This window comes from Petaurus breviceps, unplaced genomic scaffold (assembly GCF_028583685.1).
Source record: "Petaurus breviceps papuanus isolate PSGF00001 unplaced genomic scaffold, PetGlider_PUasm1.0 90763, whole genome shotgun sequence".
Classification (NCBI taxonomy): Eukaryota; Metazoa; Chordata; class Mammalia; order Diprotodontia; family Petauridae; genus Petaurus; species Petaurus breviceps.
This window is the reverse complement of record NW_027187340.1, coordinates 13,174,532-13,196,062: the sequence shown is the minus strand read 5'-3', so window position 1 is coordinate 13,196,062 and position 21,531 is coordinate 13,174,532. Positions and strand designations below refer to the sequence as shown.

The window sequence follows — 21,531 nt, the reverse complement described above, 5'->3', positions numbered from 1 at the left end:
AAGGCTAAGTATACTCACTACATGGATTCCTATGTACCATCAAGTGTTCTTTGTTCTAAACTGAACAAACTTTCCCTGGACAAATCATACTGGTTGTAAAGTTTTTCAAAGGTCATTTTGGAAATCAAATTCCACAAACCCTATTTATCGCTTACATTTTTACAACTACTGTTTCCAAGTCAAACCAGGGGAGCTGAAAAAGATATCCCACTGTTTTCTCAAAAGAGGGACATATTTTGCCTGGATAGCATCAACTGTGAGAAATAGCTGGATGGAAACAAAGAAATATTTCAATGATGGAGAGCAAAGGTGACTTCCTGTTTTGTTTTGGGCTTTGTTTTCTTCCCTTCTCAATGAGGTCTGTGTTTTTCTGATGATTTTAAACTTCTCTCGCTCAGTGATTTCCCATTGAAAGAGGAGGTGCGGGTGCCTCCGCAGGTCACTTCATTACAATATGCCCTGAAAAGGGAATGGGAGTGGGGGTGGAGGGGAGGGAGGTTACATTAGTGGGAAGAAGCAGACTGTGAGGAGATCTGCTTTCTATTTTCTCTTCTAGATTGAATTCATGTGGGTGGAGGGGGGGAGGTTAGTGGAGGGAAGGGCTTTTTTTTTTTCCAGCATGGTGCAATTTTCCCATAGATTTCTTTAAAGGGCTAGGGGAAGGAGGTAGGCAGAAGCATTTGTTAATAACAGCCATTTTATTTGAAAGAGTAAAATCAGAAACAATTAAGCAAAATTCCCAAGTGTTTTGGTGAAACTGTCTGGTTTCTTTCACCGGTGCTTGGAAGGCAAAGAGAAGTTATAATTACATATCGCAAATTGAAATCAGTGGGAAAGCTGCTCCTTGCGTCCTGGGTAATATCTTTAGGGGTAGAATTTACTTGCTGCCGTATCTTGCAGAGTAACCTCTCCCCATCCCAATCGCTCATTTAAAATGATGCTCCGGACTGTTAGATTTTCGTTCAAACGGCCACACAGTCGCACTATCGCTATGTAAAGTTGTCTGCTACCGTCGACTTTTAAGATGACTCTCCGGTAGCTGTCTTTCTTTCGGCTTTTTTTTTTCCCACAAATTTAACACTCACTAAACAGTGATTAAACCGAGAGAGCGTGGGGCTGCAGCTTTCCAAAGGACCAAGCAGGAGGAAGGGGTTGAGGCTGTCTTAGGGGAACTGAGTCAACACTGCCTCAGGTCATCTCATCTTCCTAGCTCTTTAGTTTCCCCTCCCCCATCTCCATCTGCATCCCCCCTCTCACTAACGCCCCCCATCACCTTCTCTTCCCTCCCCCTCTTTTCTGAGAAGAGGAGAAGGCTGGGGAGGGCTGGGACTCCGGCAGGAGGAGGAGCTCCCTCTTTGGCCATGAGGTGCGAACGTGAAAAGGAGCTGGGTTGGAAGCACAGACTTCATTTCAAAGCTGGTCCTGTATTTCCTAGCAGCCACAATACTACTCAGAAATGCAGTGCCTGCGCACCCTCTCCCTCAACCACTAAACTTCAAGACTTACAAACTCTTACTCAATTCTTTCCCCCTATCATTTTTGGGAATAAGGCATTTTCTCCCCTCCCCCACCCCTACTTCTCCCCTCCCCCACCTTCTTGCTTTTCCCCCCTTTCCTCCTCTTTTCTCTCTTTGGAGAATTTCATGCTTCTTTTAGCTGCTTTCTGGGATACAGCTGAATTCCACTTTTGTGTTTGTTTTTTCCTCTCATCTGATTTATCTGGGAAGTCTGATGGTTCTGCCTGAGAGAAGGGAAATGAATAGATGCTGGTGAGAACTGAGAGCAGCAGCAGCAGCAGCCGCCCCAGCAGTGACTTCTGTGAGAAGCCAGTAGGACATTAGTAGGGGAATCTGATCCAAGAAAGGCTGGAAGACTGCTCCGAGGGAAGAAACTCACTGATCATTGAGAAAGGAGGAAAGAAGAGGCAAAGGGTTTCTCCGCCTCCTTTAGCTTTCTAGTAGTTTCTCTGTCCCATTCTACCGGGGTTATGGTTGACTGCAGCTCTGGAGAGATGCTGCTGCTGCTTCTGTTTGCCATGGCAGGCACGTTCCTTAGCCCGGTGCCCGGAGCCCAGAGCGCAGCCTGTGAACCTGTGCGTATCCCCCTGTGCAAGTCCCTACCTTGGAACATGACTAAGATGCCCAACCACCTGCACCACAGCACCCAGGCTAATGCCATCTTGGCCATCGAACAATTTGAAGGCCTGCTGGGAACCCGATGCAGCCCAGACCTGCTCTTCTTCCTCTGTGCCATGTATGCGCCTATCTGTACCATTGACTTCCAGCACGAGCCCATCAAACCTTGCAAGTCTGTGTGCGAGAGAGCTCGGCAGGGGTGTGAGCCTGTCCTCATTAAATACCGCCACTCGTGGCCAGAGAGCTTGGCCTGTGAAGAGCTACCCGTCTATGATAGGGGTGTCTGCATCTCTCCTGAGGCCATAGTCACTGCTGATGGAGCTGGTGAGTGCTGGATCTGTCCCTACCCCCCCTAAATAACCCTTTCCCTTCTTGGATCCTATTCCACTTCTACCCCTGGTTCTTTGCCTTCACCCCATCTCACTTTACCTTTCCCCTTTTGATCTAATCTCCTATTTCAGAATGATATTCACACCCTTAATCATTTCTGCACCCAGCAAGAATTCCTCCTAATCTTGACTCAGTACCCTTCCAATCGGAGTTGCCCTCCCGATATATGATCTCTCATTCCTTTCATACTCCATCCATTCCTTTCATATTAGATATCTAAGGAACAGTTAAGTAATCCCTCTCTCTCTACCTCTCTTGAACTCAAAGGAAGGACACAACCTATACCAGCAACCTTCTCCTTCGACTAGGCTGCATTTCTCTTAACATTTTTTTAGTCCTTCTTAATCTTCCACAGCAAAGCCTTCTTTCCAGTTTTCTGGATAACTTCACTCACTTTCTTTTAGGCGGCATGGAGTTTTAGATAGCATTATAGTTTGGAATTAGTAGGTCCTAGGTTCCAGTCTACCTCTGATGTTTACTGGCTGTGTAGTGTTGGTACATCTCTGTGTTCAAGCAATTCCCTGGGACACAGTTATTAAGTAAGAAATGAGTTTGTGATTTCTGGGTTGGTCAAGAAAGCTCCCTACACATGCTAAAATATAGACCCTCAGGTATCTCCTTTTGAGAGAAAGCACCTTCTTTTTAACTTTCTGTTGTGATGTTTGGGTAAAACAGAGAACTGGGCTCTTTTCCTTTTGCAGTCACTTTTTATGTAACCTTGCTACAATGCATAGATTGTAACTGCAGTGTACTGGCCAAATTCTAATTTGGGCAACTGTCTTTACCTTAAATTCCCTTTCTAGCTTCACTGAGATAAATAGTTCTTCAGTCCATGCTGGAAACAGTTATAAAAAACTACTGTGCACTATTGGTGAATTTCCACTTTTTCTCCTGTCTCATTACTAAATCTTTTTTTTTAAATGCACAGTTTAAAGTCAACTGGAAAAGAGTTTTTGGATAATAATGATAATGATGATACTTGATATTTACATTGCACTTAAAAATTCTCAAATAACTTTTGAAGTCTTTTATTATCATGCCCTCACTGACAATCCTATTCTTAATCTTACCCTTCTGCTAGCACTCTTACTCTTCCTTCTTCATTCAACATTTACCTCTACTGTCCAAGCAGCCTAACTTTTTTATACTTTCATTTTATCCTTTCCCTCCAGGCAGCCTAATCCCTTTAACTCCCCCTTTGCTTCTATCTTGCCCTGCCCACACTTGCCCATAAAACTTTATTGCAGCTCTATACAGAATGGAACCAATCATTGTTTTCCCATTACATTTCATTCCTATTGTGCTCTCCATAAGATCTAATATCCCAATGAAAAAAATTCACTCTGGTCTGTTTAATCTATCTAAAACCCCCTTCTACCATCTAACCCAGACTTCTAATTTTATCCTTCATCAATTTTAAAAAGTAAATTTCAGTACTTTAGAGCCCTTAAAAAAGACCCAGAACTTTGCCCTCACACTTCAGATGAACTCTTTTCATTTCTAAATGCACCTATTTATTGCCTTCTCTGTTACTTTTCACTTTAAAAAAAGATCCTATTTTTCCTCTTACCCTTGCCCTCAATATGTAACTAGCTACAGATAACTACTGATGATCAGGACATTGTCTTTAGAAAAATTATGGACTACCTTTTACCCTCATTTTGTTGTCATTTCCTAATTTCTATGCATATTGGCTCACCCAGCCTTAGGTAAGCAAGGGAAGAAGAAGGAAATCATAATATTGATTTTTGGTGGAAGTACTTATAAAGCTTTGGCTATTGAAGTACTCTTCAGCAAAAATGTCTGTGAATCCTGCAGTGCTGGTGCTCCCCCCCCCCCGCCCGCCAACCATGGTTCACCATCTTTTATTATTTATCAGAGGTAGCTTGGCATAGGCAAGTATATCATGCCTCTGGTATATTGGTTATATGACCCTTGGCAAAGTTGCTTTGTCACTAGTCAGTGCTCCAGGAAGTTCTCTCAGACTGTAAGCTGCAGAGAAGGTAACAGGAGTCCTCACCTACAAGTTCTCTATACCAATGAAATCCCAGGTTCAGTCTCCATCTCTCCATCATTAACACCTTTATGAATTTTTTTTTCTCCCTTTGGCATGACAGTGTGGTGTAGGGGAATGGGCACCAAGTTTAAGTTGAGGAGACTGGGTTCGAATCCAGTCACTGAAATAAATTTCCCTATCTACAAAAAATGGCTCAATAATAATACTGTCTACCTTACATTGTGATTGTGGGCAAAGTTTGGTCAGTTTGAAGTGCTACAGAAATGTAAGTTGTTATTACTGATATTGAGCCAAGAGCTGATTATATAACACAACTAGGCTTTTTCCAACCTAACCTGCTATGTGCTCAAATAGTAGTCTTGTGCCTCAGTATTCATTATAGAGACAGGCTGTAGAGAAGTCTATAGCAAAATTTGTCTTGGCTTGTCAATCATTGAGAACCCTTTACAGTTGGTGTTTCTTTTAGACCATGTTTGAGGACAGGGTGGTGGCAGTGGCTCACATGGCAATATGTTTGTAAGCTCTTCCCTCATAGGAGCTATGGGGCTTTAAAAATGACCTTATAGAGAGATCTGACCTGGAGGTAGATTGGTCAGGTCAAGAGCTTCTCAAAAATCCCTTTCGATGCAGAAGAGAGGCAGTTTCAGTAAAAGTGCCCCCAAGTTACCTATTGCTGAGGACCAGACCAAATGTAGCACAATAACCTCATTGAATGATTCCAGGGTGAGATTCATGAAAACATTCTTTCAGTCAATGGGAACCTGATTTCTGAGCTTTTCTTTTTTTTCCAAAATGCTATAATTCTTATATAATTCATGATTCTTACAGCCCCATCTTTAATAGAAAAAAAGTCTAGAAGGAGAATGAGGAAAATCATACAAAAAAAAGTGTTTGTGTGCATGCACTTGTGTGTGCAAACACACTCAGATGCACTACAACAACAAATTGTTTATTTTAGGATCTCATTGCACTTAACCGGTAAAGCCAGAATCAAGTGACTGAACTTTAATTCTTTTAGGAATCCCTTTATTTTTCCCTTTAAGATAATATAATGCCTATGCACCACAGATTCTTAGGAAGATAGCTTTCCATTGATAGTTTAGCTCTCTCCATTGATGAAAAGAATATTTGCAGTATTTGATCTTGATTGCATTTGGAGTCCCTGATACTATTCACATTAATTCCAAAAGGTATATAAATATCTCTTTATCTCTTCCTGTTTCACTTTTTCATTTTTCTGAGGGGAACTTTATGAGTTAAATTTGGAGTAGGGTTTGTTTGTTTTGGCTTAGGTTTTCATTTAAGATTTATTTTGGGTTAGCTACTCAACTGAAAAAATTCCTACAACAAAAATTCCTGCCATTGAAATAAAAAAAATTGTTTATGCCAGTAGCCAACTCAGGTAGGTATTAGATTAGGTGTGTATTACATTGGAATTAAAAGAATTGTTTATGCCAGTAGCCACCTCAGGTATGTATTAGATTAGGTGTATTAGATTGGTATAAAAAAATTTGTTTATGCCAGTAGACAACTCAGGTATGTATTAAATTAGGTGTGTATTAGATTGTCATTTCTCAAGAAGAGAAAGTTCTCATTTGCTGTGACCTACTGTTAACATTTACTGCCATTCTACCTTTGTTCAGAAGTCACTGTGACTTGGGGGCAGTCAGGAAGGAGGTAGGGTGGAAACTTGTGATTTCATCAATAGGAGAATTCAAGGTTAAGAAGCTCTTTCCACTTGTTGCATATGAAGAACTTTTCTGTAACTTTTACTTTTAGAGAACCAAATGAGACAGTTGAAAAAGTAGTAGTGACTTTCCTGCGTTCACATTGCCAGTGTGTGTCAAAATAGGGAACTGAATCCAGATCGTTGTGACTACAAGACTGATCCTCTATTCTATCAGGGCTGCTTCTCCAAATTATGATGATAATTAAGCTTCAACAACCAAAGTGAATAAACTCCTCTGAGGAGTAGTTTTATGAGGTATGACTCTAGTCATACTTTTAAGTTACTCTGTAATGTGCCAGAAGAGATTTTTTTAGGTAATGAAATGATACAGTGGGAATTTACACCTACAAAGTAGTTTGTCAAGCCTGGCTCCCCCAAGAGCCAGGGCTGAGTAATGGTATTCAATATAAATCGGTTGCTTTTCCAACTAGCTGACTTGAGGTATGATGGCAGGGCATTAGGCTGGGACTGGACTAATGGGAGGGATCAAGGCTTAGGCAGATTTAGCTCGTCTCATTTTCTCCAGTGTCCCCAAGAACAAAGGGGAGAGGGAGAAGGGACCTGCTATTGTTAGTTTTAGGAAAATACTCTTTATGTCATAGGCCCAAAGGACTGAACCTTACACTGCAGTCAAATGAAGGAAACAGAGAAATTCTAGTCCAGGAAGTTCCTTTATCATAAATGTCCTCTGCCTACAAATTAGCTAAATTAGGAGGTACTTTTAAATAGAAGGTCCCATGCCAGAACCAGGGCTCTGCTTTACAAAGCTACAGTCAATCTGCTGCTAGGTAGCACAGTGGATAGACTGCTGGACCTGGAGTAAAGAGGACCTGAGCCAAAGAAGGAAAAACATACACACAGTCAGGTAGAGAAATCTATCTTACCCTACAGGAAAGTATCAGGGAAGGGGATAAGAGAAGGGAGGGGTGATAGAAGGGAGGGCATATTCAGGGAGGGGTTAGTCAGAAGAAAAACACTTTTGGGAAGGGACAGGATGAAAGGAGATAGAAGATAGAATAAATGGTGGGGGGAATAGGATGGAAAGAAATATGGTTAGTCTTTCATAATATGACTGTTATGGAAGTGTTTTGCACGAATACCCATGTATAACCTATATTTAATTGTTTGCCTTCTTAGTGAGGGGGGGTGGGTGGGAGGGAAATGGAGAGAATTTGGAGCTTGAAGTTTTAAAAATCAATGTTAAAATTATTTTTATATGTAGCTGGAGAATTAAAAATTAATTAAATTTTAATTTACAATTTAAATTTAATTAATTACAAATTAAATTTTAAAAAATAAAGAGGACCTGAGTTCAAATGTGATCTCAGACTCTTACCAGCCATATGAGCCTGGGCAAGTCACTTAACCCTGTTTGCTTTAGTCCCTCATCTGTAAAATGAGCTGGAGAAAGAAATGGCAAATCACTCTAGTATCTTTGCCAAAAAAATCTCAAATAGGGTCATAGAAAGTCAGACATGACTGAAACAACTCAACAACAGTCAAACTACTGATGGAATTGTGGGAATTGAGTGAACCAGCCTGACTTTATCTTGTGACTCAGTTCTGGATCTAGTGCAGAATAGAAATAGAATAGAAAATGGAATAGAAAAGTTCCCTTTCTATTCAATTATGGATCTAGTTAAATTTCTATCTTGTGAGAAAACTTTATTCAGTTATGGGAATTGTGAAAAAATTCTGTTGTATTGTTTGAACCTAGCCCTGCATGGCTGGGAAGCTGGATCCACCCCTATTTGTTACTTTGAGATCCTTAACTAAGGACCTAGGTTATGGTGACCAGAAAGCCAGTCAGATCCAAAGATTGATACAAGGACTTTTCTCACAGTTACACATCTCAGGCAACCCATATATGTCTTATCTGAAAACTGGTCCTGTGCTGATCAATCAGTTATTGCTTCCTTGTTCCTTTGATGGAATACAAACACTTGGTGGGGAGTGGGATACCATTTTTTCTGATCCCAACTTGGAAAGTCCTTAATCTTTCCTTTAATTAGAAATCAGATCATCTATATCTTGGTTTATGTACTGCTAATTGTTTTTTTTTAATGCATAAAAATCTGTCTCCCCCTGTATTCAGGGTTCAGGCTAAGCTGAGGAGGCCTGGTCTTGATTTGTTATGTAAAATCCAAGAATTATTTCTGAACTTCCATGTCTATCAAATCTCTTTTCCCCCGAAAACAACTAAATGTAGATGGTATAGGGGATAGAAAACTGGGCCTAGAGTCAGTAAGACTTGAGATGTGACCTCAGACACTAACTGTGGGGTCTTGGGCAAGTCATTTAACCTTTGTCTCGTTTCTTATAAAACTGGAATCATAGCAGCTCCCTTCCAGGACTGTTGTAAGGATCAAATAAGATGATATTTATAAAAGCACCTAGCCCAGAGCTTGGCACACAGGAAGCACTTAATAAAATGTTCATTTGCTTCCCTAAATTCTTGTCCTCCCCATTTTTAGGGGACCTGTGATTTCACTGGTATAGGAAAGTAAACTAAAGAAACTCCAACCAATACAGATGGGCTCGTACTCTGTAATGTATAGTTTTGGAGAAGCTGTCTGGGGCACAGAGAGCTTGAGTGACTTGCCCAGGGTCACAGAGATAGTATGTCTTATAGGTAGAATCTGAACCTTGATCATTCAAGGTCACTTCTCTGTTTGTTATGTCTCACTGCCTCTTGATTAAACTTAGACATTGTAATTTGAAAAGCACATAAATCACGTTCAGGACAGCAGGTGGCACAGTGGATAAAATGCTGGGCGTAGAATCAGGGAGACCTGAATTCTAATCCTGCACTAGATACTTATTAACTGTGTGACCTTGGTCAAGTCACTTAATTTCTGTTTGCCTCAGGCCCCTCAACCGTAAAATGGAGCTAATAATAGAACTCCCCCCCCCAGGACTATTGTGAGGATCAAATGACATAATATTTGTGGGCATTAAGGGAAAGCGCTTGCCATAGCACATGGCAAATAGTAGGCACTGCACAAATGCTTATTCCCTTCCCCAGAGTCTGCTTATGGCAGTCCTTGAAATAATTTCTATACTTGTTGGTTTGCATCTACAAGAAGCACTTGCCCTGTGTCTTGATCTGTCTAGTCTTTGTCTTCATACTAGACATTTTCTTATGGCTGGCATTTTTATTTTTTGCTTTTTGGAGGGCAGTTGGGGTTAAGTGACTTGCCCAAAGTCACACAGCTAGTTTTTGTGTCAAGTGTCTGAGGCCACATTTGAACCCAGGTCTTTCTGAGTCCAGGGCTGGTGCTCTATTCACTGCTCCACCTAGCTGCCCTATAGCTGGCATTTTTATAGCATTTTAAGGTTTGCAAAGTGCTTTGAAAATATGATCTCATTTGATCCTCACAACAACCCTGGGAAGTAGATTCTATTATTGCCATTTGAAAGTTGAGGAAAGTGAGGCAGGCAGAGGTTAAGTGACTTGCCCAGGGTCGCATAGCTAGTAAATGTCTGAGGCTACATTTGAATTCAGATCTTTCTAACTCTAGGCCTGGTGCTCTATCTGCTGTACCACCTAGCTGCCTCTTATGCAAAGGAACATTTGGTGTTAGCCATTTTGGAAAATAACCTTTCTTAGAACCTAAAATTTACAAGCTAGAAAAAAAAATCAGGGCTATCTCAAAATTGACAAAACTGGTCACTTTAATTTACTACAGAGAATCTTTAGATCCTATCACTAATTCAAACATAGTTCACAGGTGGTAAGATTGATACTAAATTTCTTCCAGTCAAACACTTACTTGAGGACTCTCTGTGTGTATAATTGACAGTGTAAGTGATTCATTCTTCCCATTCAGTGAAAAATTTAACCAAACCAAATGTTTGTCAACATATAGATAAGACTACAAGTTGGAAGTGGATTTTTCTTTTTTTTTTTTAATCAGCTGTGTTGGTATTATGTAGGTATGATCTGCAACTGTTCAGAACCATGCCTCACAGTTGAAATATAAGTGGAAAGGCAGATCTTATTTTTGTTTTTGAACAAAAATGTGAATGTTACTTTATGAAGATAGGTGTGAATCTCTGATTCAAGACAATCCCTTATAACACAGTTTGCTTTATCTCAGAAACATTGAAACAAAGTATGCAGAAACACCTATGGTATGCTGATATTTAATAAACATTTACATAGCACACTCACTGGGGTTTGCCAAAGGTTCTCCACTCATTTGTCTGTTGGGTTTGGCTTTCTTGACCACCATAACTTATTACTAAATCTCAAGGTCTTCCCTTTCTTGGCAGAATCTAAGGGAAGCAAACTTTCACATGTATGAACTGCAGTGGAATCATTTCTCTACTCTAGGAAGAACAGAGAGCCTTTTCTTTAGCTCCAGGCTACAAATATTTGAGGGAATAAATACCAAGAAGGAAGAACTACTTAGTGTGATACACAGGGTTGTAAAGGGGGAAATGGGATGATCTAAAGAAATGGAAAATTTAAGACTCAAGAGAAAATAACTTTATTACTTCTCCTTTTGAGAAATTATGAATTACTTTGGATGACTTAAAGGGAAAATAGTTGTTAATATTCTATATCAGTATGATATGTTCAGTTTTATTTATAAGTAATTGTTTGCATGGGTTGCTAAATTAAGATATGGGGAGACCCAAGAGATCTAAATCCCCTTTTTGACAGATGAGGAAACTGAGACCCATAAAGGCAAAGGAACTTGCTCAGGTTTACAGAAGTACTAAGAACTGGGGTTTGAACTCAGGACCTCTGACTCTAGTACACCACACAGTTGTACCCTGTAACTATTTTAATCTGGAACTGAGAAGCAGAGAGGAACAAAGGAGCCAAATGAAATTTCATTCATTAAGATATCAGCTGCACTCGAATAACGAATTAAAATAGTAATTATTAGCTTTTTCAGTTGTTTCTGACTCTTTGTGATATCATTTGTGGTTTTCTTGGCAAAGAGATGGGAGTAGATTGCCATTTTCTTTTCCAGCTTATTTTACAGTTGAGGAAACTGGGGCAAATAGGGATCATACAGCTAGCAAATGTCAGGCCAGATCGGAACTCTGGAATACGAGTCTTCCTGACTCCAGGTCTGACATTCTACCTTCCCATCACTCACCGTGCCTCCTGGCTTCCCACAATTCTAGCTTATATTTACTCATCTTTATGTGTTGTTGCAGTCCCCAGTAGAAGCTAAGTTCAGAAAAACAGGAATTGATTTTTGTTTTGTATTTGTCTCTTCTATGCCCATGTGATAGTAATGGCAATTAAAGATTCCCCTGTATTGGCTTGGTTTTCAAATTGATTGTGTTAAAACCCATAGTTTGTTAATCCCACCTGTGGGATGGGCTTGTTGATGTGAAAAGAGAGTCCTGAACTGGGAGGAGCTGGTGACGTAGATTTGGAGAGACACCAGAGAGAGGCAGAAGAACTTTTTGGAAGCAGCACCTTGTGGAGGCAGAGAGAGAGACTGAGAGAATTGTTGGGGCCCCTTTGAATTGCCCTGGACTTTTGAGACCTGCCCCCTGAGCTGCCAAGGACTGAGGAGACATGGCTGTTTTGCTGGTACTTTGTCTGTCTGTTTTGATGTTGTTTTGCCAGATTTGTCCACTGGTGAAAGACAGTCCTGTTGTTGAAGAAGTTCTGGAACCTGGCTGTTGGCTAAGAGCTCCTGAGACTGTCCTGCAGACAGAGAGTGAATACTGTCCACTGGTGAAGGACAGTGCTGTTGTTGCAGGGGTCTGGGAACCTTTCTGTTGGTTCAGAAGCCCTGAAGAAGGATTTTCTTGTTGTATGTTTACAGAAATCCTGGGAGAGGGTTTTGCTAATGTTTTCAGGGGTTCTAGGACTGTTCTACAGACAGAGGATGAATGAATGAAGGGACTGGCAATGTATCTTGTGGCCTTGCTAAGCCTTGTCTCCCCAGGAACTAAGATTGCTGAGAACTTGCCTCCTGTCAAGATGAAGAAAAGACCTCCATTTGGGTATTAAGTACTGTGCTTAAACTTGATGTAACTCTGGGATAGATTCAATTGTGATCCAGGGGTGGGGAACTTTTGACCTTTTTGTGTTCTGTGATTGAACAAATGAAGGTACTCTACTTATGTTTGGAAACTAATCTCCATTTGAGAAGAGGGGCTTTGTGATGGACCAAATGAAGGTATAGCCTAGGGGTGGAGAAGTATTTAGAACAGGGACTTTGTAATTGATTGAATGATTGGAAGGTCCTGGGGTGGGGTAGGCCTTGGAGATTATTTAATCACACTTAGTAAATGCTGTATTTTGAATGATGTCATGTTTTGATCTTCTCTGTTCTGGGTTTGTCACTGAATAAAATGGAGAGCACCTATGCTGGTATTCTGAACCCTGGGAAGTTGCCTTTCCTTGGCATTGCATTACAGCCCAGCACAAAGTTAGTAACACGTTTGTTGAATTCAGGCTGTCAGACTCTTCATTCAGGGCCAATGCGCCTCTGAAAGCTTCCCCTGTTCTACTGTCCTACTTGTTGATGCACTCCTCTCTCACCAACTTACGTTCTATTTACTTTGCCATGTACATGTTGAACCCCTTCCTCCTCCTTAAGGAAAAGGACTTTTATTTTTTTCTTTGTACTCCCAGATTCTTGGACAGTATGCTTCATACATGGGAGTCACTTGTAAATGTTTGCTGTTATTTAATTGTCCCTTTTCAATCATAGGGGAAAAAATGTCAGTTCTCATTTATTTGTGCCAAGGGAACAGAGAAAACAGCCTTGATAGTTCAAAAGGATAATTAATCCCAAACTCATCTATGCCAGCACTTAGCACAGCTCCTAGCCTGTAGTAGGTGCCTGATAAATGTTTTTTGACTGACTGACTGTTTACATTTGAATATAAGCATTTCTGATGTTGGAAGAAGCATCTCCCCTCTCCCACTTGTAATTTTTTCAATGAGAATATGTAACACAAGATAAGCAGGAGTGAATGGATTGTAAATACATTATCTCCCCCCCCCCAAAAAAAATCCACCACCAAAAAACCAAGCCCACCCTCTTCTGAATATCCCTGTTTCTTTGTAAAGCACCACTCTTGGCTTCCAGATTCTTAACTTCCCCATCCTTGACTCCTTTTTTAGTTGAAACTTTATTCTTCAAAGTTCCCAGGGATCTCTTAACTGCCAAGTTTCATGGTCTTTCACCAGTCTCTGTCATTACTAATATTTCTGCAGCATTTGTCACTACTGATCATCCTTCCTTTCCTGTACTTGCTCTCTCCTTTCTGTTCTCACTTGGTTCATCTCCTACCTGCCTGAGCACTCCTTCCAAATCTCCTTTTCTGGATCAGTATCCATATCACACACCATACCTTTGGGTGTATCCCAAGGCTTGGTCCTAGGCCTTCTTCTTTGTACATTCTCTTGTTTTTTAGTGATTTATGGGCCCAGATCTCTCTCTCTCTCTCTCTCTCTCTCTCTCTCTCTCTCTCTCTCTCTCTCTCTCTCTCTCTCTCTCTCTCTCTTTCTCTCTCTCTTTCTCTCTCTGTCTCTCTCTCTCTGTCTCTCTCTCTCTCTCTCCCTCTTCTTCTCCCTCTCTCTCTCCCTCTCCCTCTCTCTCCTCCCTCCCTCTCTCTCTCCCTCCCCCTCATCCTTTTCGTTCTCTAGACCCACAATATGAAGTGCCTATTGAAAAGTGATTATCGTAGGCATTTCAAATACAGTATGTGTACAAGAGAACTCATTTGCTTCCCCTCTTCTGAATTTCTTCTTAATTTCCTTTGAGGGTACCACCATTCTTCCCATCACTCTGATATTCAACTTTGGCCCTATCGTTGACTCCTTTATCCCTCCCCCCCCCACCTCATATATCCAATCAGTCCCACATCTTGTCATTTCTACTTTCACAGCATCCCTCATATAAGTCTCCTTCTCCACTTACATAGCCACCACCATAGTTCAGTAATTTATCACCTTTCACCTGGACTGTTTCAATAGACTTCGAATTGGTCTACATGCCTCAAGTCTCTCCCCACTACAATCCTTTTACCATAGAGCTGCCAAAATGATTTTCCTAAATCTCAGATTTGGCCCATGTCATTTCACTGCTCCATAAATTCTAGTTGTTCCTCATTGACTTTGGTATCAATGATTATTTGATTATATTATCCTTTTAAGATTTAAATGTAATTTATTTCATAAGGCACATAATTATTAGTAGAGTAGTATATGCATATATTTTATAAGAAAGAAAACAGACACATTGGAGACATGTGCAAAAATTTTTGCTGATGGGATGAACAATAAAAAAAATTTGGTGATCATTGTTTAGATCAGAGATGTTAAATGTGGTAGATGGGTTGCAGGAATCAGATGAAAATGTAGCTGGGAAATATTTAACAAAATAAAAATACAACGGAATATAGATAATGTTAACATATGGTTTCCTAAGTCATACTGTGGCCTGCAGAAATCCTTATTTAGGCTTTAGTGGCTCCATTTCCACTCGAGTTTGACACCACTGGACTAGATTACATGTTCTACCATTTTCTTCTTCATCCTTTGCCAACAATGAACTGAATTACCTCTCAGAGAAATCCAAAACACCAGAGACAAGGAAAACTGACCTTCCCTAAACTTGCTTATTTAATACCTTCCTTAGGAAAGGTGGATAATTATTTTGACTTCACATCCTTTTTCTTCTAGTTCCTTCTGGGATAAGGTAAACAAGATATTGTTTACAGGTAGGCCTCATTGATACAAATAATGAATGCCATGAAAAGATCACATTATTTGAATTCTCACTGCATATTTTCACTAAGCTGGAACCAAAAGATCAGAATGAGGAATTGTATTATTTTCTAAAACTCAAAGTTGAGGTGAATTTATACTAGTTTAGGAAAATATATGCTTTCTTGGCTGTAATGAAACGATAATTTTCATTTAACAAAATAAATAGAAATATTAAAATCATGTAAATAAATACATAAATACAATTTTAATGGAACTCATTGTTATAGATCTAGAAAATATAGACACTTGGTCTGAGCATATATTACCCTTAATTATTGCATATATAAATGTCAGTATTATAAAGCTTATAGTATGTCAATATTTTTGTTGTTTTTTATTTCATTGGACCTAGGACGTTCTTTCATGTCAGGAACTCTTAGGGAAGGGGTGGCAGGATGGTGGTGGAAGGAACAGGCATTTATTGAGAGCTTACTATGTGCCAGGCACTGTGCCTAGAGCTTTATAAATATATCCATCATCCATTTGATCATTTGAATTCCTGGTAATGAAATTTCCTGTACCAATGCAAAGAGGCAACTGTTCTACAACATACAGTCTTACAGAGTCACCTGGGTCACTAAGTAGTTAAATGACTTGCCCAGGGTCATACAACCAGTAGATGTCAAAGATAGTACTTGAATCTAGCTCTTCCCTACCTCAAGACTCAGTTATATCAACTGAGATAAATTTGTTGCCTTATATATTAATGTTAGCTGCTATTATTTTAAAATTTTTCATAAGAAGACATCTACAATAATTCTAGAGGTGGCCACATGTATTGGCAAGAGCACTGGACTTAAGAGTTAGAAAGCCTGGGTGTAAATCTTTTCTTCCACACTTGCTAGTCACATGACTTAAACTTCCAGAGCCTGAGTTTCCTCATTGTTAATATAACAATAAGAATAACTAACATTTATATAACACTCTGTGCCAGGCACTATGCTAAGCATTATTTTTTTTACAATTATCTCATTTGATCCTCACAACCACACTGGGAGGTAGGTGCTATTATTTTCCTCATTTTACAGATAAGGAAACTGAGGCAGTCAGAGGGTAAGTGGCTTGCACTGGGTCACATAGCTATTAAGCTTCTGAAGCAGGATTTGAACTCGGGTCTCCTGATTCCAGTTCCTATGCTCTATCTGCTGTACCACCTAACATCTAGGATATTATTTCTACCATCTATCTAATAAGATTCTTATGAGATATGTACTACAGACTTTCAGTTGTACATTATTATTACTCTTCTGGCAAAATCCCTTTAAGAAAGTACTTGATAGCTAGTCATAGTGGGGCATTTCCATAATCCCTTCTACTAGGGGAGGTTGAGGTTGGTGGATCACTGGAGCTGTGAACTACAGTGGGGCTAACACTGATCACTTGATCTGCTTTAAGTCTGGCAACAATATAGTGAATCTTCAAGGGTAAGGCGACCATCAGGTTGCCCAAGGAGGGAGATACTAGCCCAGGTCAGTAATGGAACAGTTCAAAACTTACATGTCCATCAGCACTTGGGGGTTGTTAAGTTATGATGGCTGCTGCACTTATAACCTGGGTGAGATGGGGGAAGGAAGGAACCAAGGAAGAAGGAAAGGATCTGACCCAGTAAGCCATAATGGGGGGTCATACTTACACTACAGAACAGTGCCTTACACATTAACCAGTATTTGTGGGTTAATATCAACATTCTGAAGACAAATATGCTAATGATTCTTTACATGTTTTGTGAATCAATTTCAGATTTTCCTATGGATTCTAGCAATGGAAACTGTAGAGGCGCCAGCAGTGGTGAGTAACTTATCAATCAAATACTTGTATTCTAATCTATTTATTTTTCTTTGAATTAATAACATCAAAAGTAATAAGTGCTCTTTTTTCAAAAAATCATTTTTATTGAAACTGAAAATATATTGTGTAAAATGGCAAAGAGTTTGCTAACTTTGCAACTTTGGGCTTAAGTCGTCTGAAACCAAGTTTATGGTAGGCTAGGGTGGGAGGGTTTGCATTAAATGTCCTTGTTAAATGGCACTTTTAATCCTCTCCTTAAAGAACTGTATGGTACATTTGCATTTTAAATTATAAACAATTTAACATAATTTTGTCTTGAGAATAAGTTCAGATTTTCATGGACTCTTTTTTTAAAGCCCTAACCTGGTTGGAAGATGCTGATCATCATGGTCAGAATTAGGAAAGTTCTGTGACAAATTTCAATGTATCTTTTTTTAACAAAGCAATTAATATCTTTTGACTGCATGGTAATATTATTGGAGTGACCAATACTTACAGGACTTTATTATTTGCATTTTGGGGGGTGGGGAGGGATTTAGACTTGTCATTTCATCAGGGTGTGGAACTCCTAGTGTGGAAATTTACTCCACTGATGCAGGCCATCTGTCTCAGAGAATTGACTAGCACCTAATGATTAATTAATTAACTAACTAGTGTGTGTCAGAAGCAGAATCAGAACCCAGATCTTCTAGACCCCAAGATTGGCAGTCTTTTCACTTTCCTGTATTCCTGTCTTCAATTTAATAGTTCTAGATAGAGAATAAAGAGCTAGTTTCAAATAACTGGATAAGCAGAAGAAATGGAGTCAACAGTCCTGAGGTCAAGTCCTGGCTCTGCTACAACAATCTGTAACCTCACTGAGCCTCAGTCTGGTCATCTGCAAAGCAGCTGTAATAATACTTGTGTTACTATCTATCATAGGGTCATTGTGAGGATAACATATGTGAAGCATTTTGTAAAATGCTTAATAAATATAAACTATAGTAACTTTATGATTGACAAAGTACTTCCTTCAAAATGACACTATGAAGTAGGGGTGTTTTCACCAATTTAATTAATAAAACTTTTTTCCCCTAAAGTGTATGGATATATGCATTCTCATTGTTAAGAAGTGGCAAAACTTTTTCTTCATTTCCAGTGATTGGAATTGCCTCCAAGATGGTCTTGTTGGAAGAGCTAATGTTGAGCTTTGGCGTATAAAAGAGCAACAAAGTGTTCTCAATCTTTTTTTTTTTTTTAACTATTTTGATTTTCCTTTACACCTTTCTTCTAGGGTACACCTGAAGTGGGGGTGGAGGGTATTGGGGAAGAGGTAGTAAGTCTTGCCCATAGCGCTCTAAGGGGAAGAAAAGGCACAAAAGATTTGATGAAAAGTTCTAAGATCACATAAGCAATCTCTTTATATGTTTATATAAAGGACTCCCCTCCTTCCATAAAAAATAACTTTGTGTATACTTATCTGTATTCATGTTGTTTTCCTCCAGTAAAATGTAATATCCTGGAGGATAAGGACTGTTTCATTTTTTATTCTTTGTATGCCTAGCACCTACACCTAGCTGGTGAATGAATGAATGAAAAAAAAATTTAAAATGCCGGAGTTACAAAAGAAAAAGGAAACAATCCCTACTCTCAAGGTGCTCACACTCTAACTGGGGGAGACAGTACATATGAACTCTCATGAACTCAGAGAGTTCAACTACAGTGTGGTCGGAAAGGCCTGGAATTCCTAAGGTCTTTCAGTGACATTGCAGATATCAAGACTTGGGGGCCCTCAAGGTGCATCAGCAGATGAAATGGTAATGAAAGGAGAGATTCTGGGATGGGGAGTAGCAATAGGGCACATGGTAAGGGCTGGCGCACCTCAGGATGAACTGGTAAGCAAATGGTAAGTGCTGGTGGTCCTCCATTTTTTGAAAGCTTTAGCTGATTACTCAGACAAACAGTGTAAAGAGGTGTGAGCAGTTGTTACTTTCTTCCCTCTTGCCTCCTTCCCTCTTGCTTGGGATAGCTGAGGAGTCAGGGGAGCGGTGGGTGAAAGGAAAGCAGGCAGGAAGAGCACCCTGTTAACCTATCCATCTAGCCAAGAGGTGAGGGCGAGAAGGAGCTAATATGATGCTTAATAAATGTCCCTTGAATTGAATTCAATTGAGGAAAGAAATTCACAGAAGTGAAGGGACTGGTTGTGCCCCTTATAGAGCTAATAGGCAGCAAAGCCAGGATTCAAAGCCAGTCTTAACTCTAAGGGCACTGCTCCTGTCTCTGGGACACAGTGCCTCCCAGATGGGACTGCGTGTTTGACCAGAAGTTATGGTTGGAATGGGTCTCAGAGCGATCCTGCAGCCAAGCACATAGGCATAACCACGGTGACAACACTACAGTCCAGAATACAAAGCTCCTGTAATGGTACAACATTTTTTTTAAAGCATCTGAATCACTGGCACCACACTACAACAACATGTAAAAAGGCAGCTTAGTGAGTAAAACAACCCCAAATGCAGACTGTGTCTCTCTGTGTTTACTATTCTGGATTAATAAAGTTATTCTTGTTCCCTGATGAAATGCAAGTGATTAAAGACAAACAACCCCTCACCATCTTGGTCGTGAAATTGCATGGGGACACGTTTACATGCTCTTAACAAGAAAAATATACTTCATTCAAACTAAGCTCTGGGGGTAAGGAAACAGTCCAAGGTGGTTGTGATGAAACAGGAAATATTGAAGCGGTAAAAATATTGTAATTCATACAAGTCCTTTCTTTTTTAAATTCAGTTCTAAAGAGTTAAATTGTTTTCATATAGAGTTCTAGATTTAGACCTTCCTTCCCATTCTTGGTTAGGTTACATTTTATCCACACTCAGCTGCCTGACAAAAATTAACATTTTAATTAAATTAGAAGAGAAAAGTGGACTCACTTTTTGTCTGACCCTAAACTTAATTAATACTTGTGTTTTGGGGTAATGACCTTGTACTATTTCCTATTTGTGATTTAAAACAAAATTTAAGAAGTATTCTATATCACCATCACAATGAGGAATAAGTACTTTCTAGATGATAAAGCAATGAGAATCTTGGTTTTATGCCATAGATTCAGTACTCACTGCATCTAGAGATAGAGGGACCATGGAGATCAACTCATTCAAAGGTTTTTAACCTAGACCCCATTTTGGGTTGATTTCATAAAGTCTGTGAATTTAAAAATTATCTTTATTTCCACTAACCTCTTGGCTGAAAGTTGACATTTGCTTCAATTATGAATAAGTACCCAACTGTATTCTGAGAAGGGGAAGGGAACAGGCATTTAGTTAGTGCCTATGTGCCAGGTACTATGCTAAGTGCTTTAGAAATATTACTTCATTTGACCCTCACAACCACCCTGGAAGGCAGATGCTGCTTATTTATCCCCACTGAAGTGAGGCTGAGAAAGACTCCATTACTTGCCCTGGGTCACTTGGCCGATAAGTGTCTGAAACTAGATTTGAACTCATTTTTGTTGCTGTTCAGACATTTAGTCATGTCTGACTCTTTGTGACCCTATGGACCATAGCATACCAGGCCCTTCTATCCTCCTCATCTCTTGAAATCTGTACAAGTTCATGTTTGTTGTTTCCATGACATTTGAACTCAGGTCTTCCTAACTCCAGGCCCAGTACTCTATACACTGTGCCACCTAGCTGCCTCAGAATGGGTCCAAAGGCTCCACCAAAGGGGTCCATGACATAAAACAGTTAAGAACCCCTGAGCTAACTGAACTCCTTCATGCTACAGATGAGTAAACTGAGGCTCATGTAGATAAAGTGACTTGCTTGAGGCCACACAGCTACTTATATGTTAGAGATAAGATTTGAACCCAGCAATTGTGACTTAAGATCTACTGCTCTTTCCATTTAAACCACACTAATTAAAGCAATAAGTTTAGGCAGTTATCTAGATCAAACATAAAATCTGTTTTTATATGAATTGGCAGAAAAATGTTTCCAATTTTTTCATTCAGTGCTTGAGGCCAGTTTGAGAGCTCTTGTGTTTGAAAACCGATGTAGTGATATGCGCCCACAACCCCAATGTAAAATTTTCTAAGGAAGGAAATATTTAAAGAGTCATAATTAAAAATTCATCAGCTACTAGCTATTTTTATTTATTTATTTTCATTTTGGAGGGGGGGAAGGCAAGGCAATTGGGGTTAAGTGACTTGCCCCAGGTCACACAGCTAGTTAAGAGTGGAGTATCTGAGGTCGGATTTGAACTCAGATTCTCTTGGCTGGAGGGCCAGTGCTCTATTCATCCCACCACCTAGCTGCCCCTACTACTATCTAGTTGTAACCTAGCTATTGACATTGAACAAGGAAGTGAGCTTCTCTGGACCTCCCTTTCCCCTATAAAATGAGGTGACTGGGACTGATGGTTTCTGTGTTAGTTTTCAGTTCAGTTTCTGATTCTATGACTAAACCACCCTTTTCACATTATGGAAATCATTAGCACTTTTAGCCCTGGGTTCCGAAGTTGCCCTCTTCCAGATTTTCCTTTAAGTAGATTTTTTTTTGCTTAGGTCAACTAAAAAGCTATTAAAGGAATCTCTCTTTCTCTCTCTGTCTCTGTCTCTCTGTCTCTCTCTGTCTCTCTGTCTCTGTCTCTGTTTCTCTCTCTGTCTCTCTCTCTCTCTGTCTCTCTCTCTCTGTCTCTCTCTCTCTGTCTCTCTCTGTCTCTCTGTCTCTCTCTC

The 21,531-nt window shown here is 39.8% G+C and overlaps 1 protein-coding gene across 1 annotated transcript in view; it reads left to right on the top strand.

The window, feature by feature from the left end:
* The first annotated feature begins 1,360 nt into the window (after positions 1-1,360).
* The window catches only part of FRZB (frizzled related protein), a 56,432-nt gene continuing 36,261 nt past the window's right edge, over positions 1,361-21,531 (top strand). The window contains exons 1-2 of the mRNA XM_069068584.1: positions 1,361-2,459; positions 16,770-16,817. Of these exons, the coding sequence (XP_068924685.1) occupies positions 1,988-2,459; positions 16,770-16,817 (520 nt within the window). The 5' untranslated portion in view covers positions 1,361-1,987. The remainder of the gene's footprint in view (positions 2,460-16,769; positions 16,818-21,531) is intronic.